Source organism: Dryas octopetala, chromosome 6, assembly GCF_963921425.1.
Source record: "Dryas octopetala chromosome 6, drDryOcto1.1, whole genome shotgun sequence".
NCBI lineage: Eukaryota > Viridiplantae > Streptophyta > Magnoliopsida > Rosales > Rosaceae > Dryas > Dryas octopetala.
In genome coordinates this window covers 14,638,323-14,656,789 of record NC_141371.1, presented here as the reverse complement: position 1 = coordinate 14,656,789, position 18,467 = coordinate 14,638,323, and the positions used below count along the sequence as shown (strand labels likewise).

At 35.4% G+C, this 18,467-nt stretch overlaps 1 protein-coding gene across 2 annotated transcripts; it reads left to right on the top strand.

Moving 5' to 3' along the window:
• The first annotated feature begins 1,978 nt into the window (after nucleotides 1-1,978).
• Nucleotides 1,979-18,467, top strand: LOC147282686 (uncharacterized). 2 transcript variants are annotated; one of them, XM_086247857.1, is made up of 8 exons: nucleotides 1,979-2,575; nucleotides 9,801-10,415; nucleotides 10,915-11,857; nucleotides 13,149-13,239; nucleotides 13,588-15,302; nucleotides 15,957-16,070; nucleotides 16,159-16,249; nucleotides 16,480-18,467. In XM_086247857.1, the coding sequence occupies exons 1-8, from the start codon at nucleotides 2,067-2,069 to the stop codon at nucleotides 18,198-18,200; spliced, it is 5,799 nt and encodes a 1,932-aa protein (XP_086103983.1). In that variant the 5' UTR covers nucleotides 1,979-2,066; the 3' UTR covers nucleotides 18,201-18,467. The 2 variants fall into 2 exon arrangements, with proteins under 2 accessions (XP_086103983.1, XP_086103982.1); XM_086247856.1 differs by having other exon boundaries at nucleotides 16,159-16,255.

Sequence of the window (18,467 nt, the reverse complement as noted above, 5' to 3'; positions counted from 1 at the left end):
GGGTGTGAGCTTTTAAGGCTCAGTAGGGTATATTGATCCCTCATGGCCAGTTATCACATTTAATCAATGTCTCAGTAAAAGAAAATAAATACAGATAATGATTTTAATTATATGCAATGAGAATGTGTGTACTCACTCCTTAACCATTCCCGTTGACACATACCCAAGACAAACAGGCCTACACGTCCCATACCGTGCATCCTTCCACTGTGGCTCCGAATGTCCCAAGTATGAGCCAACACCCATCCGTCTCTTAAGCCCAAATATTTTGAATATAATTAATTTCACTTTTTCTTCAATAATTCTTCCACAAATCATGAGATCACCAGGTACATCTCCCTTTTTCCATGGTATCTCTAATAAATCACGAGACCACCAAGTTCATCTCCCTCTCTTCTTGGTGTCTCAATTAATCATTTTCTTAACCTTGTTCACAATCACACTTTCCTTATGCACTTATGATTATGCATGTAAAGATAAACATTAATGCATGTATAGAGAAATTAAATAGTACATGCATAATAATTTAACCTTACGCAATTTGAGTATAGATAAATTAAATAGTACATGCATAATAATAAATATCACAGACTTAGGAATTTCACAGTGCACACACAAGATTAATAATAAAAGCTTATTCACAAATATAGTGCACTTGATACATTTAATGAAGAAATAACATCACAAGTAATAAAGATAAATTATCACAAGAAAATAAATCACACAACATGACACAAGGATTAATTGTAATATAGTCCAATCATTGGGGAAATAGAGACCCTACCTTAATTCCTTGAGCACGAGTTCCTTCTTGGTTCGTTCCTATGTGTTCGGGTCTTTCTTTATTCCCTCCTTGAGTTCTATAGAGGTTAAAAGCTGTGAGTTCCTCTCCTTCTCTAACACTTTCTAGTTCACTCTCTCTCACTCTCTCTCTCTCTCTCTCTGTGTGTTCTTTTCTCTGTTCAGTTTTTTTTTCTTCGTTGCATCCTTAGGTGTGAGCTCTTCACACCAGCCCTTTCTTATAATCCAACTTGTTTGCTGAAATTTGGTTAAGTTCATTGGCTCTCATCATTGCCTAGAGGTGACTCATCCCTCTAAGAAAAATCAAAACCATTGATCAAGGCTTATGTGTATATGTAATTAAGGGGATGGACGTTGGTATTATCTTCAAATCCATTCATTTTTTTTAAGTTGGGCTTTTCATCTCTTGTAAAACAATTGGGCTAAAGCCCAAACTTAGAAATTTAACCCAAATTTTAAAGCCCATAAATATTATTATTATTTATTATTATTATTATTATTATTATTATTATTATTATTTTTTTTGGACATTACACTGGGTTTCGGGCTGATTGGAGCACTGGGGGAGAAAGAGAAGAAGAAGAGGGAGAGAACGAGACTGGTTTCGTCACCGTTGATGGTCGGACGACGGCGAAATCGCCGGTCAACTAGTCGGCGTGAGTGAGAGGGATAAGAGAAGAGAGAGACATGTGGGAGGGAGGAGAGAGATAACGGAACCCGTTAGTTTTGTAGATAAAAGCTAACGGTTGTCCTCAATTGAGACAAATTGGATAATTCATGGGTATTTTTGTTATGTTTTAAAGTTAATGGACCAAATTGACACACACCCTAAAATTTATGGACCAAAAATGTATTTAATCAAATTATTAAATATTTTAGTAAGGAGGTAAAAAAATTTGAAAATGAATGAGTGATCTGATAATTGCATTTTCAATCAATTTATGGTGAAAATGTCCCAGCTTGACCAATTCCAAGCATCTAGATTCTAGATAGGGCTGGAATCTAGATGCACGCCCCTTACTTGCCGAGTGCTGATCTAGAACAGATACATCCAAAATTAATTTGCTTTCATTAAAAGGAATAATATTTTTTATTATTAGAAAAAAGAATATAGTATTTTTTTTAGGAGCCAGTGTATACAATTCTCAAAATTAAATTAATAAACCATTTGGGGAGTTGACCATGCTTTCCTTGTGAGGAGCCGACCGCCAATTGCCATTTTGCAGCTCTCGCAATCGGAACCAGTGGAGGGCCGTGCTATCGAGATGGCTACCGGCGCAACCCATCAGGGCTTCTCTTCATCTTTATCCTCATCCTCCTCAAAACCATGGATTTACGATGTCTACTTGAGCTTCAGAGGTGAAGACACGCGCAGGGGGTTCACTGGCCACCTCTACATGGCATTACAAGATGCTGGAATCAGAGTGTTTATGGGCGATTCCGAACTAGAAAGAAGCCCTGAACTTGCCCCCGAAGTGGTGCGGGCAATCGAAGGGTCTCAGATCTCTGCCATCGTCTTCTCAAGGAATTATGCGGCTTCCACTTGGTGTCTCGACGAGCTGGTAAAGATCATGGAGTGTAGAAGAACAGTGGGCCAATTGGTTTGTCCAATATACTACGATGTTGCTCCTGAAAAAGTCAGGAGACAGACAGATAGTTTTGCAGTAGCATTTGAGGGACATGAAGAGCGCTTCCGGTTAAATCTGGATAAGGTACAAAACTGGAGAGCTGCTCTTACTGAAGCCGCCAATTTGGCTGGCAACATTGCGGATGGGTACGTAATCACTAATTTCCTTGCACAATTATTACTGCTATATGTTAGCTTTCCATTTCTCTTTCTCTTTTTTTCATTTTTGTTTAGTTCAGACTTAGTTGGTACTCCCTCCCTCGTCACATCTCCTCCCTTGCTCAACCCAACAGCAGGCCGCCCAGAGCGCCGAGGGGGGCCACCCAAAACATATTTATAAATCACCAGTCGTTTTATTAAATACTTAAAAATATGATTATATTCACAAAATATTGTATGGTTGATTAACTTCTTTGTTTTCTCATTGGCCAAAAAAAAAAGTTCTTTGTTTTCTCATCCTAGCATTCCAAGTTCAATTCACCATAGTGCCATGCATCCACTTTAATTTTCATTTTTTGGTAGATTTGGTATCTGACTTTAGGTTACCTTGCAAATTTCTAGATAATTTTTTATTTGTAACTTTTTAAGTTTATAATATAAAGAGGCTTAAAAAAACACATTTAAATGATTTTATGTTTTTTTTAAAGGAAAAAAAAAAAAATTTAAGGGTGTTTTGCCTAGCAGACCAAAATAAGAAAGAAACTTAACTCATAGTCCACTTGCCCCAAAACTTACATCGTAGGACAAAATTAGCGTCGAGCACTCGGCAATTCCTACCGAGCACTCGACATCTACAAATGTAGCATGCATCTACAACGTCCAAAAACTTGTATATGCAACTCAAAAATTAGCTAAAAATATCAAAAAAAGTACTGCAGATGCAACTCCAAAAATAGCTTAAAATGCAAATGTAGATGCACTGCATATGCTGAACCCTCAATAGCTTTTTTTACGCTGATGGATGTGCGTAAGCGCACATAATGTTCTTTAGCTTAGTTTTTTTTATATTTATTTCCAGTTAAAAAACTTGCATTTTTTGTCCTTGGAAGTAATTTATATAAAATTAAAATACACAACACAATCAAGCCAAACTTTATGTTTATAATTTCCCAAACTTTAGTTTTCTGTACGAACCCTCAATCTAGAAGTTCCTATCTTTTTTTCTCATATTGAACATATGTATTAGTTTAAAGGGATTCCTAGTTTAAGTATATGTAAAAAAATATTTTTATGTTGTTAAATTATGGGCTAATTACAACTTCTACTCCTGAGGTTTAAGGTGTCTTACAATTTACATCATATCCTTTCAAGATGTTAGGATATAGGGTTCTATATTTTAGGGTATAGAATTATTGTTCGAGATTATATTTTAGGTTTTAACTCTCAAGTTTTGGGAACTTGGGAGTTAAAACCTAAATTCTAAACAAGGAACAAGAACTCAAAATTATGAGAGTTAAGACCAAGAAATATGTTTTGATTGATGATTTATACCCTAAATAATTAAATCATGCCAAGTTTAAGATCAAATTGTGAAAAAAAAAGCCATAAAACATATGCGTCCGTTCTTTAGTTAAAGAATGGACATCTTGTAGAGAGAATTTATGCCTTAATTATTACATATTTATAATTTAATTGGTTGTAAGTTCCTTATTGCATATTTCTAATTTAATTGTGTAGGTTCTTTATTAGTCTATTTTATATACGTTAGTATTTGTAGATAAATTATTTGGAGCTTGTTTCTATTTGACCCCCATATGGAAATAAATATCATTTTTTATTTTTCAAGGCCATTTGTTTCTAGAATAATTATTTCGGTTATTTATTAAGGTCCATTGATTTTAACTACTAAACTTTAATAACTTTTTGGTTTAGGTATCAAAATTAAATACCATTTTAGATTAGATACTAGTTGAATAGTCAAACCTTAATGAAATTAAAAAGCCTTCAACAGTTCTATATTTACTTGCTATGCCATTGTGAAAAGTACAAATCTACCCTTCCCTCATCAGCAATATGAATGACCTCCGGCCACTGTTTTCCGGCCGACCTCCGGCCGAACTCCGGCCGACCTCCGTCCGAACTCCGGCCAAGCTCTACTCATTACACAAAAAATTAAATTAACATTTAACATGGAGGGGATTCGAACCCCTCTCATTCAAGAGGAATGAAATATCTCCCACCATTACAGTAAGTTAACTACTATGCAAAAGTATTGCTTTAACCTAATTTATACTATACTCTTGTATATTTTTTTAAAAAATAATTAATCCAATCAGTCACAACTTTAGATTAGTTGTGACTATCACAATTAAGTTGTGACTGTTTTTAGATTTAATTGTGACTGATTTAAGATGTGACTATCTCACAACTAAATCTAAAGTGTGACTGATTTAGTTGTGATCGATCGAATGATATTCATAACTAAAAAATCCCTAAACTCTAACATGAAAACTAACGACACCTAAAGCACCCCCAAAATTCATATAACAACGAATTAACAAAATTTGAAGTTGTGAATGATATTCATAAAAAAAATAAGTTTAACATAAAACATCTACATGTTTAATTAACATAAAAGCTAACATAAAAAGGAAATTTGCATTAAACATATACCCTCTTAAGGAGGAAATTAAACCTGTGACTGTTAAACAAAAATAATTTGACATTCATCTCTATCTTTGCTTCCATTTAGAAGATACCATCTTAAATCTAAGTTGTGACTATTTCATCACAACTTTAGATTTAGTTGTGACTAACTTTAAGGTAGAAAGGCAGCCTATTCTTAAAGACAACTTCAACCTAATTTTTTTTTTGATGTACCATTCAAATAGACGGAGGAACTAGAGCCGAGCGCCGGAAGAAGTGCTCAGTTGTTATAAAAAAAGTCATTGCCGAGTGCTCGGTACCATTAACCAACTTCATAACCCAACCCTATATCCCTAAATTAAACAAAAACAAAATCATTAGAAGGACTACTATAATAAGAGAGAGTTTTTTAAGAAATCTGCAATTACATATGAATAAAGAGTCATGCATTTGGCTTCCAATTCACACACAAAGGATTCAAATAGAAAAAATAAAAAATCAAACGGATTAATACAGAACACCTAAAAATAATAAAAAATTAACTGTGACTGTCACAATTTAGTTGTGACTGTTTGGTAGTCACAACTGCATCTGAAATTGTGACTGTCCTACAGTCATAACTAAATCTAAAGTGTGACTGATATTGAAAGAGATAAGTTTAGGTTCTCAAAAGATAGACCCTAATGTCCTAAACTCCAACATGAAAACTATAGAAAGTGCACATAAACCACCCCCAAAACTCATATAACAACCAATTAACAAAATTTGAAGTTGTGACTGAGATTCAGAAAAATAAATTTAACATAAAACACCTTAATGTTTAGCATAATATAAACATAAACAGGGGAATGCATGAAGACCATATAATACTAACATAAACAGGGGATTGCATCATATTATGAAGCTACTGATGTTTACACATACCTACTTTCAGCTTTGAGTTTATTGAATCTTTGAGTTTTACTTGTGGAATATCAATTTTACGCAGCCATATGTTGCAGAATCCTGCTTAAGCTAGCTTCAATGGATGAATTTAATATAAAATGTAATGTAATGAAACCGTGTGATTGATGACCCCATCACTAATTTAACAGCAATCTGTGCAAGTGCCATAGTTCTAGCTGCTATATTGATGTTGGATCCTTGATCAAGTCTTTTCTTATAGGATGCTAGAGCATAATATGCAACACATAAATTAAGCTAGCTCACTAAAACATGCTTATGAAAACAAGCCTTACGCAGAATAAACACAAATTGACATATTCAAGATCCAGATCAAAGGATTTCTCTTTAAAATGTATTCTGGCAGCCAAAACAGAATGCCAAAAAAAGTTTCTATAACCTCAACTAATGAAATTAAGAACAGACAAAAGCTAATAATAATCAACATATCCTACAAACTAACAATGTCTCTTAATTCCAGCCAGTAGAAACATACATGAAGAGTGCTTGGGTGCATAAATGAGCTTTCTGATATAATACTACATAGATTTCAGCTTCCTTTGTCTATATATATATGAAAAGTGTACCAATATACCCACCTAGCTGGAAGGTCATACGCCTTAGTAACCTTTGCCATCCCTGTTCGGTATCCACCCTGTCAAGAAACAAAGGTATACCAAATCAGTTGAGTCTGATATTAATTAATTTAAACAGAACACCAGTGAGAAAACTTTAAAAAAAGACATATTTCAAGTATCAAGGATTGTATGACTAGTGTCTGAAGACAACATTCTACTGCAACTGAGTATAAAAAATATATATATTTCAATATAAAATAGCTAAAAAAATCAATAATTAGAATACCACTGCTGCACATTCTTCTGCATGACCAGGTCCAGCTGCGGCATGCAAACCAGGGCTGCAGTGTGCTTCATCCATGATCTGTAAATGATCAAATTGAAAAGCATGTCAGGAATAGTACAATTTGTTAGCCACATGCATCTTTTAGTGGTTCAATCCAAATATGCTTGATGGTGTTTCCTGATTAAAGGCAACCTTATTGGCCCAAGGGTGGATTGATTTGAAAACTAAAAAGTCCTTAGAGGCCCAAGCATGCTTATTTTCAGTATATAAGCATGTTCATTAGGTAATTAACCTTGATGGCCCTTTGAATAATGATCATCACCGAACATTAACATTAGGTAATTAAGTAGTTGCTAAAATCACTCTTCTAGTAATGCCTAAAATCATGAATAGAAGCTGTGACTGATCTCCACAAAAAATTTAAAACTCTAATGCAGAAACCACAACAACGGAACAGTCACAAACATAAAGAGAAATAAAAATCAAATCAAATACAAAACAAGAATTAAAAAGCAAAAACATAGCTAAGCCTAAACTCCAAAATTAAACAATATACAAAACTTGAAACATAAACACACAAATTACTCAAAGAGAACGAAATCCAAAGATCAAACCCTAAGAAAATTAATAAAAGAAATTCATAAGCAACATATATCAAAACAAATTAAAATTGAAGTATATGAACACAAAATTTAGATCAAACTCAAGATCAAGATTACCAAACCAACACCAATTCCCCAATCTGATGATCTCCTCCACACAAACACCAAAACCACAATCACCAGCGCAATCAAAGTCGTCTCGATTACCACCACCGTGTTCGTCACCGAGCCGCTGAACGAAACCCAACTCCAACTCCAGCATCTGCACCAAATCTGTCTCTCTCTCTCTCTCTCTCTCTCTCTCTTAGCTCCGTGAAGTGAATAGCTTGGTGCAGAGCTACAGAGCTACGGAGCTATGGAACTATGGAGCTCTCTCTGTCTCTCTTTGGGATTCGATAGCAAGGTTGGTGAACAAGATTGAGAAATGATACGACCCAATATAAAAGAGTTCGCAATTTCGTGAAAACCATTTTAACAAACTTCAACTTTCATCAGACATGGGCCAAAGGGTAAATCTGTCAATAATAAGGCCCAAAAGAACAGGCTGTTAGTTTGTGACCTATTCTGAAAATTAACTCTATTAATTAGTAGCCCAACCTAAAAATTATATGGTCTTACTGGTTTTCTAAAAAATTATTGGGATTAGGTATTTAACCCAAATTTTCTATATTTATTATTGTATGATCACCATTATCAACATCAAAAGCACCAAAATTTAAGGAGTAATAATAATTGTTTTCTTTTTTATATAGTCAAACATGTAGTTGAGGGTATAAAAGAGATTTACAAAATATGAATTTAAGAAAATGTTGACTAGAAAAAATATATATAGAAAGTGAATGCATTGGCAACTAGTCAAAGGGTCTAACACATGGAAAAGAAAAAAAAAAGACAAATTTTAATTGGATAAATATGACTTTGAAGGTGGTTTTCCTAATTTACTATTTTTTATAATAGGGATTAATGTCATTTTGGTCCTCAGACTATTACACTTGTATCAGTTTGGTCCCTAGATTTCTAATTTGGAAAATTAAGGATCCTGACTTTTTTCAATTTTTCCAATGGAGGTTATTCCATCAAATTACACATTTTCTATCCAAATTTAGTGAGAAATGAAGGAAAGAAAAAAGGTGCATGAGGAAAAAAGGGGTAAAAATCTAAATGGAAGGGACTAGGGACTATTTTGCCCTAAAAAATGACCTAGCCTTTATGTGATTGACACATGATGCTATGCAAATGGAAATTTGAATAAAAATTGTGTAAATTGATGGAATACCTTCAATTGACAAAATAAAAAAAGTCAAAGTTCTTAATTTTCTAAATTAGAAGTCTGGGACCAAACTGATCGATACAAGTATAATAATACAGGGACCAAAATGGTATTAATCCTTTTATAATATAATTTCATATACACTCTATGTACATGTAAATCTCCCATATATACGTGAGATGACAGCTTATCTAGTGACAAATACGTAATGGATACTACCCCATTGGTCAGTGGGAAAAGGCCAGTGGCTACGTAGTGGCCAATGATAGAAAGCCACTCTCATACGGTGCCATTTAGCTTCAAATGCACCACGCTGTCCGGTGGCAATTGACCCAAATTATTGTAATATATACTTTGCTAGGACTATTTATAACATATACTTTAATTCTTTTTGTTAAAAAAGTAATGCACATTTGAGGAATTATCTACACTATTCCACACCAACTAAGAATTTCTAGAGAATTCCTCTAAAAATCCATGACAAAGTATGCTAGAGAAGTCTACATAATTCTATATAATAGAAAAGTCTATAATATACTAAAATACAAAAATGTAATGTACTCTAGAACCTACCATTAGCTAGTATGTGGCTAATAGATGTTCTAGAGAATTCAAAGTCGGTCATGTACTCTATACATATATATAGCATGTACCCATATGTAAGTGTATGCTAGAGGCAATACTAAAAGCAACTAGTTCAAAGTCCTATTGTCCTAGACATCTACATCTCCACTTGTATCCTCCTATGTTCATCAATAAAAGATACTTTGTTTAAAGTCTAAACACTTCTCATATCAAGCATAAGTAGATAATAGAAGCTTACACAAGCCACGAGTGTCCTAAACACCCCCCAAATATCTAACACTTTTACACACTGACATATGCTGTTTCCAGAGTGGACGAACAACACTGTTGACATGTGAGCGTTTGAGTGCCAACGTTCGGCATTCGAATGCCTAGCTATATTTTTCTTGTTCAAAACTCAAGATTTACAATTTAAAACTGAAGCCCTAAACAAAGATTCTGTTGTCACAACGAATAAGTTACATATACTAAAATCTCGTTCGTTAATTTTATAGTTGCATAATGCTTTTGAATTAATTCACAGGCTTGAATCGGAGTTTATCAGAAAAATTGTTGATGGGATTACTAGAACGCTACACAAAACAACCTTACCCAGTTCTCTGGTGAAAGATATGGGTCATTATTCGCAGCTCTCGGAACCAATACAGGCCATGGTTACCAGCATCCGTCAGGCCTTCTCGCCCTCCTCAAAACCAGACGTCTATTTGAGCTTCAGAGGTCGAGACACACGCATAGGCTTCACAAGCCACCTCTACACCGCATTACAATATGCTGGAATCAAGGCGTTTTATGACCAAATACAAATAGGGGTAGCTATATCTGCCGAACTGCTGCGGGTAGTCGAAGGGTCTAAGATTTCTGTCATCATATTCTCAACGAATTATGCAGCTTCCACTTGGTGTCTTGACGAGCTGGTGAAGATCATGGAGTGTAGAGAAACATTGAGACAATTGGTTATGCCAATATTCTACGATGTTGATCCTTCAGATGTCAGAAAACAGACTGGTAGTTTTGCCATAGCATTTGCGCAACATGAAAAGCGCTTCGGGTTAGATATGAAAAAGATACAGAGGTGGAGGGATGCTCTTACTGAAGCCGCAAATTTGTCTGGCTGGGATCTTAATAGCATTGCGGATGGGTACGTAATTACTACTTTCCTTGGACAATAATTACTGCTATATGTTAGCTTTCCCTTTCTCTTTTCTTTTTCCAATTTTATCTAATTCAGACTCAGTGGTAATCCCTCCCTGCTCACATCTCCTCTCTTGACCGACCCCAAGAGGCCAGTGCGCAAGGGAGATAAGAGAGAGGGAGTTGCCAATGGCTAAGTCGGTGGGGAAGGACCCAATTTTTTTTTTTCTTTAGTTTTTTAATTTGAAGGTAAGCTTTAGTTTAAGGTAAGCTTTAGTTAAAAAAAAAAAACTAGAAAATGAAAGAAAAAACATCAACCGAAAGAAAGAGATAGGATTCTTCACTTTAACGTTTATCTTTAATGTCATGCAGTCGCATAGAAGATTTTGTTATTAACAAGCCCTAAATAAAGATTATATTGTTATGTATAACGAATAAGTTACAATTAAATCTAGTTCACTCTAATATTATGCATGGTTGCATAATGCTTTGAATTTAATTGCCAGGTATGAAGCGAAGTTTATCAAAAAAATTGTCGATGAGATTAAAAGAAGCCTGCACAACACAAGCTTACCGGTAGCCGCTTTCCCTGTGGGAATAAATGATCGGGTGAACGATATGAGTTATTATTTAGGAGTTGGATCAGATGATGTTCGCATGGTTGGAATTTGGGGGAGGAGTGGAATCGGAAAAACAACGGTTGCCAAAGCTGTTTATAATGAATTTTCTCGTAGCTTTGAAGGAAGCAGTTTCCTTGCAAACGTGAGGGAAGTTACAAAGCAACCCAATGGAATGGTTGCATTGCAAGAACAACTTCTTTGTGATATCTTGAAAACAAACAAGATAGAGGTAGATAGTGTTGATAGAGGGATCAATATGATAAAACAAAGATTTCGAGTTAGAAGAGTACTTGTCATAATTGACGACATAGATCAAAGGGAGCAACTGAATAAATTAGCAAATCGTCATTGGTTTGGTTCAGGTAGTAGAATTATTATAACAACAAGACATCACAAATTGCTAAAGCAACTTGAAGTTGATTCAACATATCCGGCACAAGCAATGAATGAACTAGAAGCTCTTGAGCTCTTGAGTTGGCATGCCTTTCGAAACAGTTATCCTAAGAAAGGATATTTTGAACTCTCAGAAAGAGTGGTTGCTTGTTGTGGGGGTTTGCCACTAGTTCTTCAAGGTGTAGGTACTTTTCTGTTTGGAAAGAGAAAAGCAGAGTGGAAAGGCACATTGGAGAAACTAGAGAGAACTTCTAATCTCGCTCGAATTAAGAAAAATCCCAAAAGAAGCTTTGATGGGCTAAGTCAAGATCAAAAGGATATATTCTTTCCAGACATGAGCAGAAAAATCCTCACTGCAAAATACCTTGACGAGCCTATAAAACTTAGTAGGTTGTGGCTTCATGAAGATGGCAGGTTTGTACCGACGGAAAAATCTGTAAGTGCTTTCCCAATCAAATTATATAATGCATGTTATGTAAGTGCCTATGACTTAGATTCTCTCAGCTTCTTAACAAGCTCTCAGTGCTTCTTACTCCCTTGAGCTTGAGGGGGGTTGAAGAAGATCAAGCAAAGCTTTCACCTCCAATTGTTAGTCCCCGTCAGCAGTCTAGCTAGTCAGCATTTAAGGCTGTTAGAGCTTCCGTTAGATGTTAGTTACTAGGTTGGGAGCTTCTATTATGACTGGAGGCATACAATGCCTACATATTAAAAAAAAAAAAAAAAAAAAAAAAGATAATCTGCTGAATTGGTAAACAAGTTTTACTATTTTTTTGATGCATCCCTCAAGATGGTGGTAACTCTTGAACAAAATTTTGTAACTTACCACATTCTTAACCGAAGTTACTATTTTCTTGAACCAAACATCAAGAAAATGGTAACCAAATCCTTCCCTGAAACCAAGTTACCACTTTTTTGATTGTTCAATCAAGAAAGTGGTAACTTGGTTCAAGAAAGTGCTAACCCTGTATATTTCCTTCAGCTCACTTTCTCTCTCATCTCATCAACTTGCTACATGCTGGGCTATAGGTTTTTTTCTTAACCGTTAGATCAACATTTACTGATCTAACGGTCAAAAGCTTAAAGCATCCAATGCCTGCAGTTATGATAGAATTTCTATATATATATATATATATATATATCATATAGAAGCCCAGTAGCTATAGAAGTTAAGTCAATTAATGACTTATATAATACTTTTACTTTGAAAATCAAACTTATTAAAATTTAAAAAAAGGAATTTTTTTTTCTAAGTTATTAACCTTTTTTTTTTTGTCAATTAAGTTATAGTTTAATTAATGTTTGTATAAATGTACATTTTGAGGGGTAAAGTTCAATATGTCCCTCCTGACTAGGTGTATCTTTTTTTAATATTAATAAAATTCCCTTGTACTGTCGAGGCTTTTTTTTTTTTTTTTTTTCAAGTTTCTGTATAAATATTTTATGTGTATTTTTTTTTACTAGAAAAAAAATTATCAAGAGATTTAGCCCACCTAAGTTTTAAATCTTGGTTCCGCTACTGGAGCCGAGTAGATTACGGAATGATGAAGTGGGAAAAGAAAATGGGATTTTCTGAGAATATTGATAGAACTATGGATGGAACTGGTGAGAATAGTAATATTCGCAATTAAGGGAATTTTGGTAAGAAACATGCTCTCCTTTTATATATGCGTATGTTACAGTATTGTCTACATCCTGGTTGATAACTTATCCAAATGCATTTCTCTCAGGGTACACAAAAAGATGAAAGTAACATGTATGTGCACCCAACAAACACTCCAAGAAATTCCAATAAAAAACTGGTGCCCGATAAACGGCCAGGTACTATTTTTTCCATTGTTGTGTTTTCGTTTTGTGTTCTTTCTTTCTTCTTCTTTTTTTTTTTTTCTCAGTTTTGTGCTTTCAAATTGATGTACATACATTTTGGTTGATGAGAAGACCAAAAAAGGAGGATTTCTTTTAACTGTTGTATTTCTATCAATCGAGTTATTTGAAAAAAGGAGGATTATTTTAAATGTAAATTGGCGTCTAAGATTCTAGAATTGTACTCATCTCTCTTACCCTTCTCGCTTCTCCACTTTTGAAATGCAATTGCATTTGTCTCCTAATTTACTTAATTCCTTTCATGGAAAGAGGGAAGCAATATCTGAAAATTGTTTTCCCCCACAGGTTTGGGGAAGCATACTGCAATGCTGACACAAGAAGAGGATGCAACGGAAATTTACTTTGCGGATTTGGAAGAAAAGAATGGGCATTTAAAAGGGTTGTTTCTGTATTGTTCCCTTTTTCCATCAGGTTATGAATTCAGGAAAGATGATTTGATTCAATTATGGATAGCTGAAGGCTTTATTGGAGAGAACCATGGAGAGCGAATGGAGGATACTGGCAGTGTGTATTTCAATTCCTTGCAGGATATAGGCTTTTTTGTGCGCTCAAGATATGATTTTAGAGTCGATTTTGATTCGTTGTTCTCAGTGCCCATTGACGACCCCAGCAACTTCTTGTACAAAGTAAATCCTATCTGCCTTTCAGTTTTGGAAAACATAATTTCTCGGGATGATTATTTCAGAGTCGTGGATGGCAAGTTAGATGGAGCCTCTGAGATGACACAACATTTGTCTTTGATTTGTGAGGACATTGATGAGATGACTTTTGGGGTTCTTAAAAAATTTAAGGATCTGCGCACGCTGCTTTTGCTCTCTACAGGTTTTGGGTACTCTTCCATTACAAACATTCCTCGTAATTTGTTTTTGAGCTTAAAGTTTTTGAGAACATTGAATTTGAGTCACACACTCATTTCTGAATTGCCAAGTTCCATTCGAAATCTGAAAGAATTGCGATATCTTGATGTCTCCAATACACCCATTACACGGTTGCCTGAGTCAATAGACTCTCTTCACAATTTACAGATCATAAAACTCAGGGGTTGCATAAACTTTGTTCAGTTACCGAAGGGCATGAAAAAGCTAACCAATCTACGACATATCAATTTTGATATCATTAGGCAATTGGATTCCATGCCTGCACACTTGGGGAATTTGACTAAGCTTCAGACTTTGCCAGCATTTCTTGTTGGTAGTGATGATGGATGCGGTATTGGAGAGCTGAAAAATTTGAATGATCTTAAAGGAGCACTTCGCATTTCAAGGCTTGAAAACGTGTTGAGTAAGGAAGAGGCTGAGAAAGCTGCTTTGGCTGACAAGAAATGTCTCCGTAGGTTGGAGCTCCAATGGAGTAATTTGTCAGCTGATAATACAGAGGAGCAAGAGAAAATCCTCAAAAGTCTTCAACCCCATTGTGGCCTTAAAGAGTTACAAATACAAAATTATGGCGGGTCAAGCCTTCCAACTTGGATTAGCAGTCCAGCTTTTGCTGACCTTATTGTTATCACCCTCTTCAGATGCGGAAATTGTAAACTTCTTCCATCTATTGGGCAATTACCGGTGCTTAAATTTCTTTATATTATAGATATGAATCGGGTGGAAGAAATCAGTCATAAATTTTTTAGAAGTGGCCCAGTTGATGACCAACTCTTATTCCCTGCATTTCCAAAACTTGAGAGACTAGAAGTTGACACCATGCTCAATTTGAAAGAGTGGAAGGAAATACAAATTGGTGACTTACCTTCCCTTCTTGAACTCACAGTGTACTCTTGCCCAGAACTTGTCACTCTCCCATCACTTTCGTGCCTCAAATCCCTCAAGCATTTGGAATTTAGGCATTGTCCGAAGCTCTTTCCCAGTGATGGACTAGTATTACCAACTTCACTTGAGTCTTTCATAATAATAGATTGCCCTGAACTGAAGGAATGGTGCTGCAAGAGGAAGGGTGAAGATTGGAGCAAGATAGCGAATGTGCCTGCCGTATGGTTTGATCATGAAGGGGTAAGTAAGAAAAAGTCTGAAACTTTGAATGTTTTTTAGTTCAGTTAAAAATGTTGTTTCTCATTTCTTGGCTTCTTTTGCTTTAATTTGTTTCACTAAATGCTTATAATGAAATAAATGGATTTTTGATTTATTCTTAATCATATATAATTTTTTAAAATTTACTCCTTTATGAGGTGGCTATATGCAGAAACAGCAGACAAGATTATTATTACTATGACTCAGACCTCTGCTATGCATGATTGGTATAATGCCACGTATTATAATGCCTTGCATATTTTGTACATAGAAGCTTAATTCCGATTACTGAAATGTAAATAATGGTTATTTTCGTCTCATGGGATTAGAATCTTTAGCCAACAAATTAAATCTGGAGTATGTATGGCTTTCCAGATTCACTAATTTGACTACACTTGGTGTTTGGCATAAAAATATTTAAATGCCCATTTGAGTGCACCTTTTTTGGTAGTTCTTATAACAATGAATAAACTACTCAGAAGATCCTGACAATTTTCAGAAAAAACAAGAGAAATAGGAATTGGTTTCCTACCAATAAGGACAAAGTGAAATTGGTTTCATAACTTTTAAGGAAAAAAAATGTACGATACTTTCATATTTCCTACTTATAGGACACTTTCGTTTTTTGTTTTTCAGTTGCAGTTGCAGTGGCCCAAAAGTACAATCAGGGAAAAAAGAAAATGGAATTTTCTCAATGTAGGGATAGAGAAAGCCAACAAAGTAATAAAAGCAATATTGACATCAATAATGGTAAGAGACATCCTCCTTTACAAATGTGTATGTTTCACTAGCTTTTTGTACATCATTGTTGGTTACTTACCCAATGCTTTTCTCTTAGGGTACGACAACAGATGAAAGTAACATGGATGTGCACCCGACGAACACTCCAAGAAATTCAAATGAAAATATGGAGCCTGATAAACGGCGAGGTCGAGGTATGATTTTTTTCCACTGTTGTATTTTTGTTTTGTGTTGTTTTTCTTACCAGTTTTGTTATTTTAAATGTAAATTAATTGGTGTCTAGGATTCTAACATTGGAATCATCTCTTAATCTTCACGCTTCTCCACTTTTGAAATGCACTTACATTTGTCTCCTGATTTACTTAATTCCTTTCATGAAAATAAGTGTATCAATATCTGACATTGTTTCTTCCCTCAGATTTGGAGAAGCAAACTGCAAAGCTGACACAAGAAGAGGATGCAAAGGAAATTTTCTTTGCGGATTTGGAAGAGAATGATGGGTATTTAAAAAGGTTGTTTCTGTATTGTTCCCTCTTTCCATCAGGCTATGAATTTAGGCAAGATGAGTTGGTTCAGTTATGGATAGCTGAAGGCTTTATTGGAGAGAACCATGGAGAGCGAATGGAGGATACTGGCAATGTGTATTTCAATTCCTTGGAGAAAAAAGGCTTTTTTGTGCGCTCAAGATGTGATTTCAGAGTGGATTTTGATTCGCTATTCTCGGTGCCCATTGATAACCCCAGCAACTTCTTTTACAAAGTAAATCCTATCAAGACTCAAGTCTTGGAAAACACAAGTTCCCAAGGTGACTATTTCAGAGCCGTGGATGCGAAGTTAGACAAAGCCTCTGAAATGACAAAACATTTGTCTTTGGTTTTTGAGGACATCAATGAGATGACTTTTGGGGTTCTTCAAAAGTTTAAGAATCTCCACACACTGCTTTTGCTCTCTGGTTGTGGGTCTTCTATAAATCATGTTCCTCCTAATCTGTTTTTCAGTTTAAAGTTCTTGAGAACATTGAATTTGAGTCAAACTTCTATTTCTGAATTGCCAAGTTCCATTCGAAATGTCAAAACATTGCGATATCTAGATGTCTCCAGCACACCCATTACACAGTTGCCTGACTCAATAGACTCTCTTCACAATTTACAGACCATAAAACTCAGAGGTTGCATACACTTTGTTCAGTTACCAAAGGGTCTGAAGAAGCTAACCAATTTACGACATATTGATCTTGATATCATTCGGCAATTGTATTCTATGCCTGCACACTTGGGGAACTTGACTAAGCTTCAAACTTTGTCAGCATTTCTTGTTGGTAGAGATGACGGGTGCCGTATTGGAGAGTTGAAGAATTTGAACGATCTCAAAGGGGCAATTCGCATTTCAAGGCTTGAAAATGTGTTGAGTGAGCAAGAGGCTGAGGAAGCTGCTTTGATTCACAAGAAATTCCTCCATAGGTTGGAGCTCCAGTGGAGTTATCTATTGGCTAAGAATGCAGAGGAGGAGCAAGAGAGAATCCTTGAATGTCTTCAACCTCATTCTTGCCTTAAAGAGTTACAAATACAAAACTATGGTGGGTCGATGCTTCCAGCTTGGATTAGCAATCCATCTTTTATTGACCTTGTTGTTATTACTCTCTACAGGTGCCAAAATTGTACACTTCTTCCATCTATTGGGCAATTACCAGCTCTTAAATTTCTTTCTATTATAGAGATGAACGAGGTGGAAGAAATCAGTCATCCATTTTTCAGAAATGACTTAGTTGATCAAGCATTCCCTGCATTTCCAAAACTTGAGAGACTCCAACTTGACATCATGCTCAATTTGAAAGAGTGGAAGGTGATACATATTGGTGACTTACCATCCCTACGTCAACTCACAGTGAACCGATGCCCAGAGCTTGTCACTCTTCCATCACTTTCATTCCTCAAATCACTCAAGCATTTGGAATTTAGGCGCTGTTCGAAGCTTCTGTCCTTGCCCAATGATGGACTTCCTACTTCACTTGAGTCCTTCATAATCATCGATTGCCCTCAAATGAAAGAACGGTGTTGTAAGGGGGAAGGTGAAGATTGGAGCAAGATATGTAAGGTGCCTAGCATATGGTTTGATTATGAACAGGTAAGTCATAAATAAAAAGTCCAAGACTTCGAATGTTTCTTTGGTTCACCTGAAGATAATAGTTTTTTTCTTTTTTTGTTCTCATTTCTTCACTTCTTTCTTTGGTTGGAGTAACCATTGCATTGTTGGTGTGTACATTTTGTAAATGAGTATAATTAGGAGTCCTTGTTCTAGTGTAATTAGAAGATTTGTTTCCTTTTCGAATTTTGCATATTTTCCTCTTTAAGTGAGTAGAATATCACTAGCCTCTCCACACTTGTATTGGGCAAACATAGATATTTT